Below are 15828 nucleotides of genomic sequence, written 5' to 3' on the forward strand. Positions count from 1 at the left end.
TTACTAAATTGGTCACCACAGTAAATTAGTCTCTAAATTAATTATTAATATTAGTTATCAAGGTTTTGATCACCAATTTATAAACTATTTTAGTTACCAATAATTTTTTAATTTATAAATTAATTTTAAATTGGTCATTATGATTAATTATTTTTTTTATTAAAATTTATTATTATTTAACAATTTTGACATAATATCATTTCGAAATGTCTATTATAGACGAATTGCAATGGATGTGATGCATGAATCATACTTACAAATCGAAAGGATGACCGCGAATTTATTGTGCAACATGAATAAAAAAAATAGAATAACTTTCATATTTACATAAACCCCAAAATAACCCTATCCTCATTTAAAATTAAAACTGCACCATCTCCTAAACTACCTTTTCCATAACAACAAACAAGAGTTAATCATGCTTAATAATACTAATATTAATTATAATGTTAAAATTTTATAATATTAATTACCAAGTTTAATAATTGTGAAAGAATAGTAGTAAGATTGATAATAATAATAATATTATTATTATTAATAATAGTAACAATGATATGAATGGTAATATTATTAAGGGTTAAATATGTTTTTGTCTCTTAACTTTTTAGTAAATTTTAGAATTAGTTCGTTTCGAAACTTTGGACCAATTTAGTCCTTTATCTTTCGAAATACGTAAATTTAGTCATTTTAATCAAATTTTATTAAGTTTATTTGACATTTCAAGCGTGTTTCGTAATATTATTTGATTTAACATTAAAGCAAAAATGTATCAAACAGTATAAACAACTCAAATACAATCCTAAAATGTGTACGAAAGATTAAATAAACCTAACAAAATTGGATTAAAAGGACTAAATCCACGTATTTTAAAAGATAGAGGACTAAATATGTCCAAAGTTTTAAAATAGACTAATTTCAAGATTCACGAGAAATTAAGAACAAAAACATATTTAATTATATTATTAATTACTTTTATTAGTAATAACAATAATAATAATAACCATAATAATAATTATATTAATAACATCATTAATATTTTTTATTTTTTATTCATTTTAAACATAACGACAATATAGTAATCAATACGTTTTATCTACTAAAACATTTCTTTTACCCATCACATCAGTTAAATTATTCATAAAGTTTTATATTATAGATTTCTACTTCAAAATTTTCGTCCATTTCTTAAAACAAAAAACATCACAGTTTATTAAGCATTCCAAACCTGTTCAACTTTTGTGTAAAGGAGTGAAAAAGAGTGGTATGTGACATAATAAATTCGAGTTTATAAGACAATAATTTCTAGGCACGTTTTCCATAAAGGAGAAAGAAAATTGAGTTACTTAAAAGTTGTTCTTTCAAGTTAGCGACCACAAGTCCAAACAAAACCATCAAAATCGTTAAAGCTGTTCTGTAAATATTCCCATTATTTAAATATGAAGTATATATTACTGTATATAATTAATTTATATTTTGCTTTATACTCATATTTTTATTTTTATAAACAAAGTGACCCTATTCTTTTTTGACTGAATGCTTTTAAAGAAATCTCATTATTTAAACATTAATAATCGTACTGTACACAATTAATTAATTTTATTTATTATTTTTTATATAATTAGGTGAAAAGCACTTTTTTAAAATTAATGTTAATAAGCGGTTGTCAAAAAGAAAAAAAAAGGCGTGGAGAATGACGCTGTTTACCAACCCACGGCAGCATCAAGTAATAGGGCACGCTGATCCGCAATTGAAAATACCGTCGCTATTTTCATGTTTCGCGAATATACCAAACATCTTCACGAATATTCCATATACGTAAAATAAATATTTTAAATTCAATCAATATATAATTAATTTTTTTTTTGAAAAAATACAATTATATATATATATATATTTTTTTTGTTTAGATATTTATATATTTATTTTACAAACTAATTTAAAAATAAAGAAAGCAAAACAATATATTATTTAATTAAATATAACTTTAACTGTTTTCGGAACATTCTATCAAGACATTTCTTTATATTGTCAAAGAGAACATTGATCAGAATACCTCTTTTTTTTTCTTTTTTTATAAAAGTTGAAAAAGAATAAAAGTAGATCATTTATTTTTTCTTAAAACGAATTTTTGAGAACGAATTAAGTCTAATTCCTTTTTAATACGACATTAAAATCTTTTTGATGTTAATATTAAGCCTTATCTACATAATGTGTTAATGACGTTATTACGTAATAAATAAAATATAAAATACGAATATTTTATACGAGTTAAGTTAAATATTGTTTTTTTTTATCACTAAATATCTTACTCAATTCACACTAGATTATTTCAATTTAATAAAAGATTACAAAATCCAAGTTTTTTTTTTTATATTAAGAGTGAATTAAATGCAAATCATTTGTAACGTTAAATCCTAATAATCATTTAAAAATCTGAATCTAATCGAATATTAATATATTCTTATAAATATTTTTTATTTTCAATATATTATAAATAAGTCCAACTAAGACTTTTGAACGAAATATTGTAAAAACAATAACTTTTTTCATTAATCTATTTAAATTAAATTATTTATGTATTTCCTTTTTCTTCTCATCTTCTCGTGGTTACTCGTAAACTTCTCTCAGGATTCACGTGCTACCTTTTTTTTTTTTCCATTAAAGTGAAAAAAAAAAAAAGAGAGACTCTACTAGACTAATGCTAACAGTTGGCCAACCAACTTCTATTTATAAATACGAACCAAACCACACATGACAGACTAAACAGGCACACAGTTCGGTCTTTTTAGGTTACCTCTGTGACATTTGTGTTGTTAGTTGCGGCTGACACCGAGAAACGAAAAGGTATGAACTCGTTGTTTGTGTAACGTCGTAGTACTGTGACGTTTATTTCATAGTATGAATGGTTATCAGTGTATTTGAATTTTGTGCATCTAGATTTGCCATTGAATATGATAGGAAAAACGAAAAAGGAAAAAGAACCATGACCCAGATGGGTAATGAATGATTCTTTGTGTATGTGAATGATTTTTGTATTTGGTTTTGCCATTGAATCTGAATCTGATAGGAAAAAAGAAGGGAGGAAGCGCAGATGGGTAGCTCAGGTTTCTCATGGAAATTGGCGGATCATCCAAAGCTCCCTAAGGGGAAGACTGTGGCTGTGGTGGTGTTGGATGGTTGGGGAGAGGCCAACCCCAACGAGTACAACTGCATCGCTACCGCTGAGACACCCTGCATGGATTCTCTTAAAAAGGTTCAATTTTTGCACGTTTTTGGATCTAATCTTTGATTATACATTTCAAAGATCTGTTATTATTTAACCGATGGGGTTGGGTGTAGCAATAGTGACTGGTCCTTTACAAAGTGACGAACCAAGGTTCGAATCTACGTTGGATGAGGTGTTCTTGTGTAGTATATGATAGTTTTAAGGGTTGCCTCCAAAGAAAGATACCTGTCAGGAGGCGAAAAAAGATCTTTCTTTTTGGGTTGGAGGACATTAATCAGGAGTTTTTTCGTGTTACAGGGTGCCCCTGAAAAATGGAGATTGGTTAGGGCTCACGGTACCGCTGTAGGCCTTCCAACAGAAGATGACATGGGCAATAGTGAAGTTGGTCACAATGCCCTTGGAGCTGGTCGCATATTTGCTCAGGGGTAAACTGAAACTAGCCTCTCTTTTTCATCTATTTAGCGCCATGTATTTGTTACTACCAAGGTTTTGAACTGAGGTTGCGTGCTGTAGTTTTTTTTTTTATTATTATTGTCATAAATTACGACAGATCTACTAATTGATGTGATCATGAACTGCATGTGGGTTCTTTTAAACTAATTTACGTTTACTTTGTTCTGCTTGTGAACATTTGTATTTGTTTAGTTGTGCCTGCATTTTTTATGTCATGGACTGAACAACATATTGCTTTGGTCTGCATTGTTTCTTAGATGATCATAGATGTATGTGATCAATAGGGTTAAATATGCTCCAGACACTTCTATACTCTTGTTTTAGGATGTAATACAACAATCAACAACATGGTTGCGGTTTTTTCTTGTTGTGTATCGCTTTTCCCAAGGAATTTGTATCAAGTTTTGGTTCACAATGTTTAGTTAGTAATTCAGATGATTTCTTCAGTGGAGTTGGAATTTATATTTGTTGCTTACTACGAGCTATACTATTGAGTCACTTTTTCTTGCTTCAAAATTATTTCTAGCATGTTTGATGATTGAGACATCTTGATCTGTGATTGTTCATTTTAGTGCCAAGCTTGTCGACCTTGCTCTGGCCTCTGGAAAAATTTTTGAAGGAGAAGGTTTCAATTACATAAAGGAAAGTTTTGCAAATGGCACATTGCATCTCATTGGGTTACTGAGTGACGGTGGAGTTCACTCCAGACTTGATCAGTTGCAGGTACTTGGGGTTGGAGCTGTTTTTGTTTTTTGTGTATACAACTCAATCTTTCTAATTCGCTATTTTTATACAGTTGTTGCTTAAAGGAGTTGGTGAGCGAGGTGTTAAAAGAGTCCGTGTCCATATTCTTACAGATGGCCGTGATGTTTTGGATGGCTCAAGTATAGGGTTTGTCGAAACCCTTGAAAATGATCTTGCAAAATTGCGGGAGAAGGGAATTGATGCTAAGATAGCATCAGGTGGAGGTCGTATGAATGTCACAATGGACCGCTATGAGGTATAATTACTTAGAAATGGCCTTCAATTTGGGGTGCCTGATTGCATATGTTGATTGTTTCTTCATTTAACTTCTCGCTAAATTTGATAATGTTTTGGTCAATTATATTATTCATTAGATGTACTCTGACCATGATGGGGTCACTTCAAATTTTGCTTTGTATTTTATCATCTTATGCTGCTCATAACAAGTCTGTCACTGATTTTACTGGGTTGTACTCCAACCAATTTTTTTCTGTCTATTGAGATTTATTGTTGCAGTGCCATATTACCTCTGTAATTTGACAAGGAAAAACAAAATAAATTGCTTTTAAATCTTTTATTATTTAATTTCTTTTAGTTGCAAATTCATAGTAACAAAAGTGCCTTTTTATGGTTAACTTGCATTTCAATTTCATACTGTTCTATACAGTAAATAGATATGGATGACTTGATCTTTTTCTTCTTTTCTTGTTTGTGTATTTCTATTACTTATGATTCACTGTTTTCAAAAAAACTGCAGAATGATTGGAATGTTGTGAAACGAGGATGGGATGCTCAAGTTCTTGGTGAAGCCCCTCATAAGTTTAAAAGTGCTCTTGAAGCTGTTAAGACGCTGAGGGCAGAACCAAAGGCCAATGACCAGTATCTGCCTCCTTTTGTTATTGTTGATGACAATGGGAAACCTGTTGGTCCAATAGTCGATGGTGATGCTGTTGTTACATTCAATTTCCGGGCGGATCGTATGGTCATGATTGCAAAGTCTCTTGAATATGAAAATTTTGACAAATTTGATAGAGTTCGTGTTCCTAAAATCCGGTATGCTGGAATGCTTGAATATGATGGTGAACTGAAACTTCCAAGACATTACCTTGTTTCTCCGCCCGAGATTGATAGGACTTCTGGTGAATATTTGGTGAAAAATGGTATTCGGACTTTTGCTTGCAGGTAAATTTTCTCTGTTCAAATCATTAATAGGGTTTTTCGTAATATAGTAATTTATGGAAATCCATAATAGTTCTACCTGCTTATTTTGTTCTTGATGGTGAATGATGGAACTGTCATACATGAGAAGTCACTATATTGTTTACCCAATCTAGGGAACAAATGTTTCTCATTTGAGAGTCCTTTACAATGTTTACCTTATGTGATCTTCATTGTCTAGTACTTACCTGTTACATGATAGCCATCACAGTCACAAGTGTCAATTTTTTTGTCAACAGTGAGACTGTTAAATTTGGTCACGTCACATTCTTCTGGAATGGAAACCGGTCTGGGTATTTTAATGCAGACTTGGAGGAATATGTGGAAATTCCTAGTGACTCTGGTATTACATTCAATGAACAACCAAAAATGAAGGCATTGCAAATTGCTGAAAAGGCTAGGGATGCTATTCTTAGCAAGAAATTTGATCAGGTAATTAAATGGTTTATCAGGTGATTTTCGGGAATCATGGTCTGTTATTTACTCTTTTATTTTATCTGCTGTGTAGGTACGTGTCAACCTGCCAAACGGTGACATGGTGGGGCATACCGGTGACATCGAAGCAACAGTTGTGGCTTGCAAGGCTGCTGATGAGGCTGTGAAGGTATGATTTTATGTGTTTCTTACAAGGATTTGGTGCAAATCTAATCTTATATAGGAATGAATCTTGTGTGATTTAAATGAGCAATTAAGAACTAGGTTATGTTAAGAACTAAAATTAGAGGATCCAAGTTCCTTTATTAAATTATTTTGGAAGATTGTTTGGTCAACTAAGGGATTCAGATCATCACCTCTACCTATCTCCTTTGATATGAAATATAATTTCTTTACCCATTTCTTGTGTCAAGCATTCACAATTGCTATTCTATCATATTTTCACAATTTGTCTTTTTTTTTGTCATTTATTAAGCTTTTTGTTTACTTATGTAAATGCACAGATTATTCTTGATGCAATAGAGCAAGTGGGTGGAATCTATGTTGTCACAGCTGACCATGGAAATGCAGAGGATATGGTGAAGAGGGATAAATCTGGAAAGCCACTTCTAAGCAAGGAGGGAAAAATCCAGATTCTTACTTCTCATACTCTTGAGCCTGTAAGTTTTACAAATTATATCAGTCACTGATAATAACAAGTTCACATGAATTGCAATATTCTCTACTTTCAAAGAGCTTTGGATAACTTGTGGAATCTCCACAAATACAATTACAAAGTGAAATGAAACTCTTTGAATGAATCATAATTTTGGTTCAAAATCTCATACTTTTTCTTGGTGCTGGTTAAGGTGCCAATTGCTATTGGAGGTCCTGGATTGATCCCTGGTGCCAGATTCCGCAATGATGTTCCATCAGGTGGATTGGCCAACGTTGCTGCAACTGTGATGAATCTTCATGGATTTGAGGCTCCCAGCGACTATGAGACAACTCTCATAGAAGTAGCAGATAAATAGGAACAACCAATGGAAGAGTTAGTATATTTTGCAAAAATACAGGGAATGCTGTTGATTATACAGCTCAAATAATTGAAAGTTTTCTTCCCTCCACATACATCATATGTGAGCTGGTTTTGTTCTTTTCAAGAGTTTCCATTTTCAGTCTGCAGATGACAGCACAGTACCAACTAATTATTGCCATTTTGACACTTATTGTGCTGAATTACATTTGAATCAGGAATTTTGCTTGGTCGTATCTCTATATAATGCTTTTAATTAGCAATATGATAAATACCAATATAGTTGTGTTTATCCATATTAAACATTTGATTTGATCAAGTAATGGTAGCCATTTACACGCTGAGAAACATTTACAAAAAATTACCATTAGTTAAGGATCATTTTTATATATAACATTAACCACTTACAGAAGTATTACTGCGATTTAGTAAAATTTTGAAATAGGATCTTATAATAGATTGACCATTACAAATAGGTTAGTTAACAACGATTTAGAATTTATTGGTTACAACCGTCATCATAAAGAGTATACTTTGAGTTTGAGAGAATTTTTATACACACAAGAAAATTATTCTTTGATTAAACACCTATGGTGGTGATGAAGGGAATCCAATACCATTAATTTTATTTAGACTATTGTAATGCGTTGAACCACATAATTATGATATTTAATGTTCATAAAGATTGAAAAGTTCTACAAGATTCGTACTTTATGTTCTAACTTGGCACTTGTGTTTTAGTTAGAATAGAAAAGGGATTGATTCCAGCCACTGTTGATATAGTATATAGTCTTCTTCCAGAAGCTTCAATTAAAACTTTGAAGTTAAACAATTATCTTTTCGTTCACCCATTAAGTCTATTCAAATATTTTTTATTTAATGACCGGAATAAGACTCTAACAATGATCTCGTGTTAACTATCTTAAACCCTCCACCACTACATTGAGCATTAACTAATCATCACTTTTATTAATAAAAATATTTAAAGAAATTAATTAAATAGATTACTTCTATTTTATATTACATAATAGACGTATTTATCATTTTAAACAAATAAATATTAGCACCCAAATATATTTAGTATATTATGAACAATATTACATGACTTCCAAAAGAAAAAATTATTATTATTATTATTATTATTATTATTATTATTATTATTATCATCTTTTTAGCTGCTAAAAAAATAGATTTTTTTTTTTTAAATTATAATGCTAAAAAGTAAATATAGACTATAAAACAATAAAAATCACTGTTAATAGTACATTAAATATTAAATATAATTATTTAATGATTTATTTGAAATATATATTCACCACTTAATTGAATTATGCATCTAAAGATAAGCAAATTATCTTTATTTGTTTATTTTTTACTTCAATTTTCTTAATTAATATTTTCTATTTAATGCCAAAGCTGATAGTTAATGATTGAGAGGAAATCTAACATCAACAAAAAAGAAGTCAGGATTAAAGTCAAATAGAATTAAGGTAAAACATACTACCAAAGTAAAAACCTCAGTTTTCAAATTATATATTTTGATTTATGCTACATTAGTAAATAAGAAAAAAACCTTGTATAGTTGTCATGTGACATTAACCTAAGCTATAATGATCCTATTTGATTCAATAGTTATACAAACAGAAGCAGGATGTGATGAAACAAACCTACGCCATCCTATCAAGTAACAAGCGTGGTTGAATTTGCTCAAGACAGTGATGAGATCATACCTAGAACTTATTTTCTACTCGTTCTAAGAAAGCAAAATAAACCAAAAATAAAAATAAAAACAGATTTGTACAGAGATTTACACCAATGGATGAGGTAAAAAAAAGAAAACTCCATAAAAATATGCCCTTTTTGTTTCCATCCCACATTGTTCTCCTATGAATTCCAGAACAAACTTAATACAAGTAATACGTCTCATCTGCCTCAATTTTCAGTAGTGATTGTACTATACAGAAAATATAAGGGCCTAAGAAAAGCATACATATCAAGTTTACCTGAAACACTTTAACTGGTTACCTCTGCATAAACTATGAAATCCACAATGCAGAGTCCTAGATTATAGTTTCACATAAACTAATGTTACAATGCTGAGGTAGCTTGTATTTCTGAAATCCAAAGCTGAAATGGTTCCATCATCAAAAGGGAAAACCCAAAGATGGAGTTTTTTGGCCCATGAAGCCAGAAGAAACATGAAAACTCATCAGTTAGACCATACATGGAGAAGACCGTGTCTGTTACCAGTATAAATCTCATTTCTATCTTCATCATAGAAGAGGGCAGTGATATCCTCCAAAGCCTCTGTAACTGAATTCCTCATTAGGCATGGATAAAGACTTTCCCGGCAGCTACAACCGCTGCGGCTGCACTCGTCGGCCCTGGCACAACTAATTGTTGTATTGATTTTAGCAACACATTTCCCAGTCAAGATGTTGCTGACATGAATTGAACCAGCTGTGCCAAAAGAGCAAATTATAAAGATGCAAGACCAGTGAAACAAATTGAAAGCTGCTTATGAAAAGTAAACTCAAATATAATTACCATTGCCTTCCATCCATTGATCATCAGAATCTGCCTTGCAGTAAGAGATAATGAGATCCTGATCACTTGTTATGTATATGTTGTTGGTATTGCAATCTGGATGCCACAATTGGTGATCCTCAAATGAAGTGACAAGCTCCCCTCGGAAATTCCAAACAGAAACTGTTCGGTTTCTGAAAGTAAGGAACAACTGATTCTCATACAGAAAGATAAATGCTGATGGAGTCATGAACTCTGTTCTGCTTACCTCCATCAGCTCAGCATTTCGAACCTAGGAAAATCACACAACCAGACGTGAAAATAACATACACATGAAGAAAGGGATCTGCTTAATTTAAATTAGTTTTAAATTATATAAATTTTGTAGATTTGATCTACTAAATGAGAACTCCCAACATTAATTGTTAGATTATTGAAGTTCAAAGCACATAGAAAGCTATTACAGTTAGAGAATATTTATTCAAGGAGTAAGTGGATCCCTTTTTAGACGCAAATATTAAAAGATAGGGGGAAAATGAAGCTCACATCAAGAATCTGAAGGTTCTCATTTTCTTGCTTGACTAGAAGCTTTTCGTTAAATTGCTCTATGAAGTCCACCTTCTTGTTTCGATGTAGCAGATGGTTGAATACTTTCAGAACTGTGCCATCCTCAATGGATATAATCTTGAGGGGAATATGACCACTGGTTCTATTGAAAATCAATAACATGATGCCAGGACTGTAACAAAATAACTAGTAAGTATATAGGAAAAGTAACAGAAGAAGAAATCCATCGAAATTAAAAGATTAGGAAAAGATCATACATAAATAAAAAAAGAAAAAAAAAAAAAAAGGAAAGGAGTAAGAGATTCCTTTCAAAAAGACCATGTACTTTACACCAAGTAGATCTACTTAAAGATGAGAGAATTACTCTCCAATCAAATACACCAAAGTGTCAGTAAACTGTGTTTCTACAAAAATCAGTAAAGCTAGTGTATGAGAAAAAGGTTCAAGGACAAAATAAAGAATTCAAAAATGAAATATGTATAAAAGGATTCTAAGGTAGCACCATAGTCCGAATAAAAGAGTTGACCTTAGAGGGGGCAATGGACTTACAAACAGGTTTATCAATGTGTATGTATATTCAAGGAGCTTGTAATTGAAAAAAAGATTTGCACATAAGCAACCTAAGATGATTAAGAGAACAAATCCCTTTCAAGGAGACCCCAAGATTGTCTCCGATTCAGAAGTTCAGAACAGAAATAGAAATATTATAAAGGACTACTGGAGTCTTGAATACTAAAAAGTGGATAGGAAAATTGTGTAAAGGTGGTAGCTGATAAGTTGTGAAAGCCAAAGTAAAAGATGAATATCAAATTGTCCTCCAAGAATGCAATGACTAAAATGTAGTATACGTGTATAATCATGTGGAATAAAGTTTTCAAAATCTTCAATATCATTAGCAACTCCTGATGATGAGCCAATCCATGCACCGAGGAGAGAAAAGAAGCCAAAAGATGGTCATATCAGTAAGGGTTGATGTGTGAGAGAAGAAAAAGGGACAAGAATGGAAGTATGTTGAGAATGCAGCAGGCAGTTCTGAAGGGAGTTTTGTCTCTTAATCAAGCAGTTCTGGAAACTCAGGAGTGATGTCATGTCATCAGGACTGGCTTGGATCCATTCGATTGGAAATCAACTAGGTGGGTTGGGTAAGCTTCTAGTTGATAAGCACATAATAGCAACTAGGTCATGACCCAAGAGCAATGGTTTGGGAGAAAAGACACAAGACACAAATCTAAGCACTGGGCAACAATGGTCAATGTCCGCAAGCAGAGCATGCTAGTACTTAGCATCTCTCTGGTGATGGAAATATAAGAAATGCTGGGTTCAAGAAGTTAACCAAGGATGAAATTTAGAGAAGGTGTGGAGGAGATAATGTCTCTGTTGTGATGAAAATTATTTTTTACAAAAAATACCAAAGGATTACACACACGTTGATCTTTCGAAAGGACAAAGAGAGCATAATTTAGGAGAGCAAAGGAAAGAATTTCGTCAGTGGAGCTTCCATGCAATGGAACATGAGCAGTATTACTGGTATGACATCAAAGACATCCATGATCAAGGAATGAGTGATCAAAGAAAAGGTGATGGTGCTAGCAGATTCAGGTGCTTCAAATAGTTTTATCCTCTTATCAGGTGAGACGTCAAGAATTCAACCAGAGACAACCAAAGGGTATATACTAAGTTAGAGGTTGGGCATGAATATAGGTGGTAAACAATTGGGGTGTTGGGAATTTAGAACCACAATCAGTGGAGACCCTATTCTTTCCAGAACTGGGCTTCCTTAAATGTCACGATGAAAAGAGAGGTGAAACAATGAATACTACTTCATACATAGAATGATATGGAATAAAGAGAATTAGCAGAGACTAATGCTCCAGAAAGACTAATCTGAATGTCAGAAATTTGACTTTAGGCTCCTTTCCAACTGGCTAGGTGATTAGAAATCTTCACAACAACTAGGTCCCCAACAAAAACAGTACCACTCAAAGGAACTCACAAGTAAACAAGAGGTCACTAACAGTACAAATCCGACAACATGCCAGAACTTCAATGGAATAGAGAGAGAGCAATCATGTTACTATCAAAATCATTTTGATTTCATTAGCAAACTGCAAATGACAGAGTAAAACAGTACTACCACCCCTTCTACCACTATGGTTCCTTTAGTCCTTGCTGCTCACAATTGACCAAGAAATAAGACAGGGAAACATCCAAAACCAAAGTAGACAAAGAAAGAGATTACATATCTCCTTGCCTCACACCTCTTTGATTGTGAAACAAAGCTTCTAGCTCTCTATTGACCGAATGTAGTAGATGCGAGACATGCAGATATTCAACTTATTCATCTGATGCAAAACCCAATTTTCTCTCGAACCTTGTTAATAAGACCTGAACTGACTCGATCACTAGGTTTCTCAACTATATAACCATCCCAACCCTCAGCAAAATAAGAACCTGAATAATTTTTACCAGTGAACAATAAAATGTTAAATATGTAGCAAGGAGTACAAACAAATAGGATAAAATCACGATGGCTGTGACATGATCATGCTCATGACTTGACATGATTTATTAAATAAATAGTGCTTTTGCAAAAACTGTAATTATGAAACAGAAAGTTAGCGTGAGAAAGAGAAAGTACCTGATCTTGATTTCTTGAACATGCTTGTCTGCAATTGAGTATAGCATGGTATAGTTCTTGAGATCAAAAACCTTGTAAATACTGACACCATTCAAACAAAGTGTTAGATAGAATGACCAATGAGCAGAGTAAACACTTGCAAAACAGTAGAGCTGGAACAGAAAGACAAGAGGATGAGGAAGGTACCTATCCTGTGCAGAGTATGTTAGGACCTTTCCATTGACATCATCAAACTCTACAAATCCAGGCCATTTCAATGATTCAGACTGAAAAAGAGGAAACCCAGCATCCGGGGTGCCCCTACGTATGTATCTAAGAACATAAACAAAAGATCACATAAGCAAAATTGGTTTCACATGTTGAAGAGGAGGATTTGAAAGAACAATCATAAAATGCACGCACTCAATCTTTGTGGATCTGCATTTCAAAGAGCTGAAGTTCTCAGAAGCATAAACGGATACAGTAATAAGCGAGTCATTGTTCTTATTAAAGAAGAGGCTGCGGATGACTTCATCAGGACAGACATTCAAAAAGCAAATCCTCTCATCAGTTTCTGCAAGGAATTCACACACAAAACTCCAGTTTTATGGATTCGATAAAATCTGACAATAACCAACTAATGAGAAGTGGTAGTCTCAATTAACACAAAAAATAGTGGTCCATGTGCAAAGGGCAATAACTAATAAATGGGAAGCGGTAACTCTGTAATGATAATTCATACACAAAAGACATGTACAATAACTGATAAGGGGGAGTTGTAGTTGTAATGAAAATTCATACCCAAATAGGAACACGGTTTGCATACATATGGTTGACAAGTGGGCAATAGGCAATGGCAATTCATATATAAAACAATAAGATGGTTTTCATACAAATTGGCAATGGAAACTCATACATGAAAAGATTAACAACAGATAATGGGCAATGGCAATTTATACATGAAAAACTTAAAAGTTTGGGTTTATACACAAAAGTGTTCACAATTCACAAAAGAGTAATAGGCAACGGGATTAATATATGAAAGAGTCCATCAAAAGTTTAGATCAAAACACAACCATGACAATGACTAGTAAATGCCTAATGGGCAGTAATACATGAAAGAATCAAAACATGGGGCTTTTACACAAACATTCCCATGATTAACACTGGGTAAAGGGCAATGGCATTTCGTACATGAAAGCACAAAAAGTTTTTTATCTTAACACAAATACGCCCCTGATTAACAATGGATAATAGACAATGGCAATTCATACATGAAAGAATCAAAAGTTCAGGTTTTTACATAAAAGCGCTCATGGTTCACGAATGGAAATTTATGCATCAACCAATCAAAAGGTTTTCATTTCTACAGAAATGTGCCCATGAATAACAACTTGATAATGGGCAATGGCAATTCATACAGCAAAGAATAAAAAGTTTAGGTTTTCACACCAAATTGCTCATGATCAACAAATGAGTAATGGACAATACCAATTCACACATCGAAGAATCAAAAGTTGTGGTTTTTACACAAACATGACAATGCCTAGTAAATGGGTAATAGCTAACATACATGAGAGAATCAAACAATAAGGTTTTTACACAAATATGCCTTGATTATCAAATGGGCGATGAGCAATTACATTCATGCATGAAACTGTAAAAAGTTCTGATTTTTACACAAACCAGACAGCGATTAACAAACGGGGCAGTGGATAATGGGAATTCAAACCCAGAAATCAAGAATCAAGAGCCGTAAGGGAAGGCTGACCTCTACTGAAAGCTGCACAGAGACCCGAATGGTAGAGAGCGAAAATCAGGTTTTTGGCAGCAACAATTTCGACAACTTTAGTTCTTTTCAACAAGAAGGGCAAAAGGGAAGAGCGAGACTTGGAGGGATCATGAGAGTCATAGTAGTGCGTCAAACGCATAGTGCGGAATCTGTGAGGGGAAGTGGCTGAGGCAAAAGCACGATGAGGTTTGGAACAAATCTCGCGGGTTTGAAGCTTCTTGATGACACTGATGCTGTTGGTGATGGTGTTGCTGTTGATGCCATTGCCGCTGCCATTGCCGTTGCCATTCCCTCTTTTGCTTGCCACTATGCGTCGACCACTGCAACCTCCACGCCTTCTCCCTTCCATTCTCACCATTGCAACCAAACAACTATGCTCTTCTTCATCATATCATAGGTTTCATAGCAATAAAAAAGTTATTGCACCAGTTAATACACATCAATACCAATAGCCCAATACATTCAGAAAGCCTTCAATACATTTAATTCAATCTCTAAAACCATTGAATAAATCTACTCAAATTATTAAAAAAATTTCAAGGTAGCGTATGCGAGAGGAAAACAGACAAAAAAAAAAACAAGGTTATGATGCTTTCTTTTCTTCAATATAAAAAATAAGAGATTTAAAGAGTTAGTAGTAAAATCATGAAAAAAAAAAGGAAACTAATGAATGTTTTTTAGTGATATGTTCATCCCGATTGAAAATTATTTATCAAAATTAATTTGTAAAGAATTATATATATATAAGTGTATATATTTATAAATGGTAATCTTTTTATCATAGATCTCTGTATAATAAAAAGCAAACATTTTTCAGATTTTTTTAAAACAAGTGCAAGTCTTGTATAACTTCTTTACAAGTACAACCATCTAATTTTATTTATCTCTTTATTATTAATTAACTTTATTAGGACATCTAAATCATCAAATGGAATTGTCCTTTTATGATAATTATAAGTTAACATTCTTATTATTCTTAAGAGTATGTTAACTTTATATTACAAAAATAACTTTTCTAAATTGACTTGAAAATATAGATATAAGGTTCTAGTGGCTATGTTGATGAGAACCTTCTATCATAGAAATGAAACTTGATGAAAAAATGTTGTTATTGAGAAACTTCTAGTGAAGTTTAGGATTTGTTATTGAGAGAGATTGCCTAGGAACTTTTTAGAGACAGCAATTGATATGCATTATTATAGTGGATGTGAAGAATGATTTATTTGTTATAAACT

The 15828-nt window shown here is 32.6% G+C and overlaps 2 protein-coding genes across 2 annotated transcripts; one reads left to right on the top strand and one right to left on the bottom strand.

Annotated features, from left to right (window-relative positions):
• Nucleotides 1-2683: 2683 nt before the first annotated feature.
• On the top strand, nucleotides 2684-7327 carry IPGAM2 (Phosphoglycerate mutase, 2,3-bisphosphoglycerate-independent). Its single transcript, XM_028072516.2, has 10 exons — nucleotides 2684-2844; nucleotides 3068-3253; nucleotides 3524-3651; nucleotides 4252-4402; nucleotides 4476-4679; nucleotides 5181-5605; nucleotides 5881-6073; nucleotides 6150-6245; nucleotides 6580-6735; nucleotides 6925-7327. Exons 2-10 carry the CDS (start codon nucleotides 3092-3094, stop codon nucleotides 7087-7089), a joined length of 1680 nt encoding a protein of 559 aa, XP_027928317.1. The 5' UTR covers nucleotides 2684-2844; nucleotides 3068-3091; the 3' UTR covers nucleotides 7090-7327.
• Nucleotides 7328-8911: 1584 nt separating this feature from the next.
• On the bottom strand, nucleotides 8912-15106 carry LOC114186331 (uncharacterized). The gene is made up of 7 exons (XM_028074396.2): nucleotides 14573-15106; nucleotides 13225-13375; nucleotides 13009-13134; nucleotides 12823-12903; nucleotides 10164-10356; nucleotides 9639-9909; nucleotides 8912-9551 (listed from the first exon to the last, which is right to left on the bottom strand). The coding sequence occupies exons 1-7, from the start codon at nucleotides 14949-14951 to the stop codon at nucleotides 9301-9303; spliced, it is 1452 nt and encodes a 483-aa protein (XP_027930197.1). The 5' UTR covers nucleotides 14952-15106; the 3' UTR covers nucleotides 8912-9300.
• Nucleotides 15107-15828: the final 722 nt, after the last annotated feature.

The sequence above is a fragment of the Vigna unguiculata genome, chromosome 5 (assembly GCF_037176805.1).
Source record: "Vigna unguiculata cultivar grain cowpea cultivar isolate G323 ecotype 2 chromosome 5, ASM3717680v1, whole genome shotgun sequence".
NCBI classification, from domain to species: domain Eukaryota; kingdom Viridiplantae; phylum Streptophyta; class Magnoliopsida; order Fabales; family Fabaceae; genus Vigna; species Vigna unguiculata.

Excerpts from the sequence above, each read along its gene's own strand:
- LOC114186331 (XM_028074396.2), bottom strand. The coding sequence starts at position 14,951 with ATGGTGAGAATGGAAGGGAGAAGGCGTGGAGGTTGCAGTGGTCGACGC. Across the intron at positions 13,376-14,572 it reads CTGTGCAGCTTTCAGTAGAG|AAACTGATGAGAGGATTTGC; the intron begins GTCAGCCTTCCC and ends AATTCCTTGCAG. Across the intron at positions 10,357-12,822 it reads GTTCAAGAAATCAAGATCAG|TCCTGGCATCATGTTATTGA; the intron begins GTACTTTCTCTT and ends ATTTTGTTACAG.
- IPGAM2 (XM_028072516.2), top strand. The coding sequence starts at position 3,092 with ATGGGTAGCTCAGGTTTCTCATGGAAATTGGCGGATCATCCAAAGCTC. Across the intron at positions 4,403-4,475 it reads CCAGACTTGATCAGTTGCAG|TTGTTGCTTAAAGGAGTTGG; the intron begins GTACTTGGGGTT and ends ATTTTTATACAG. Across the intron at positions 4,680-5,180 it reads TCACAATGGACCGCTATGAG|AATGATTGGAATGTTGTGAA; the intron begins GTATAATTACTT and ends AAAAAACTGCAG.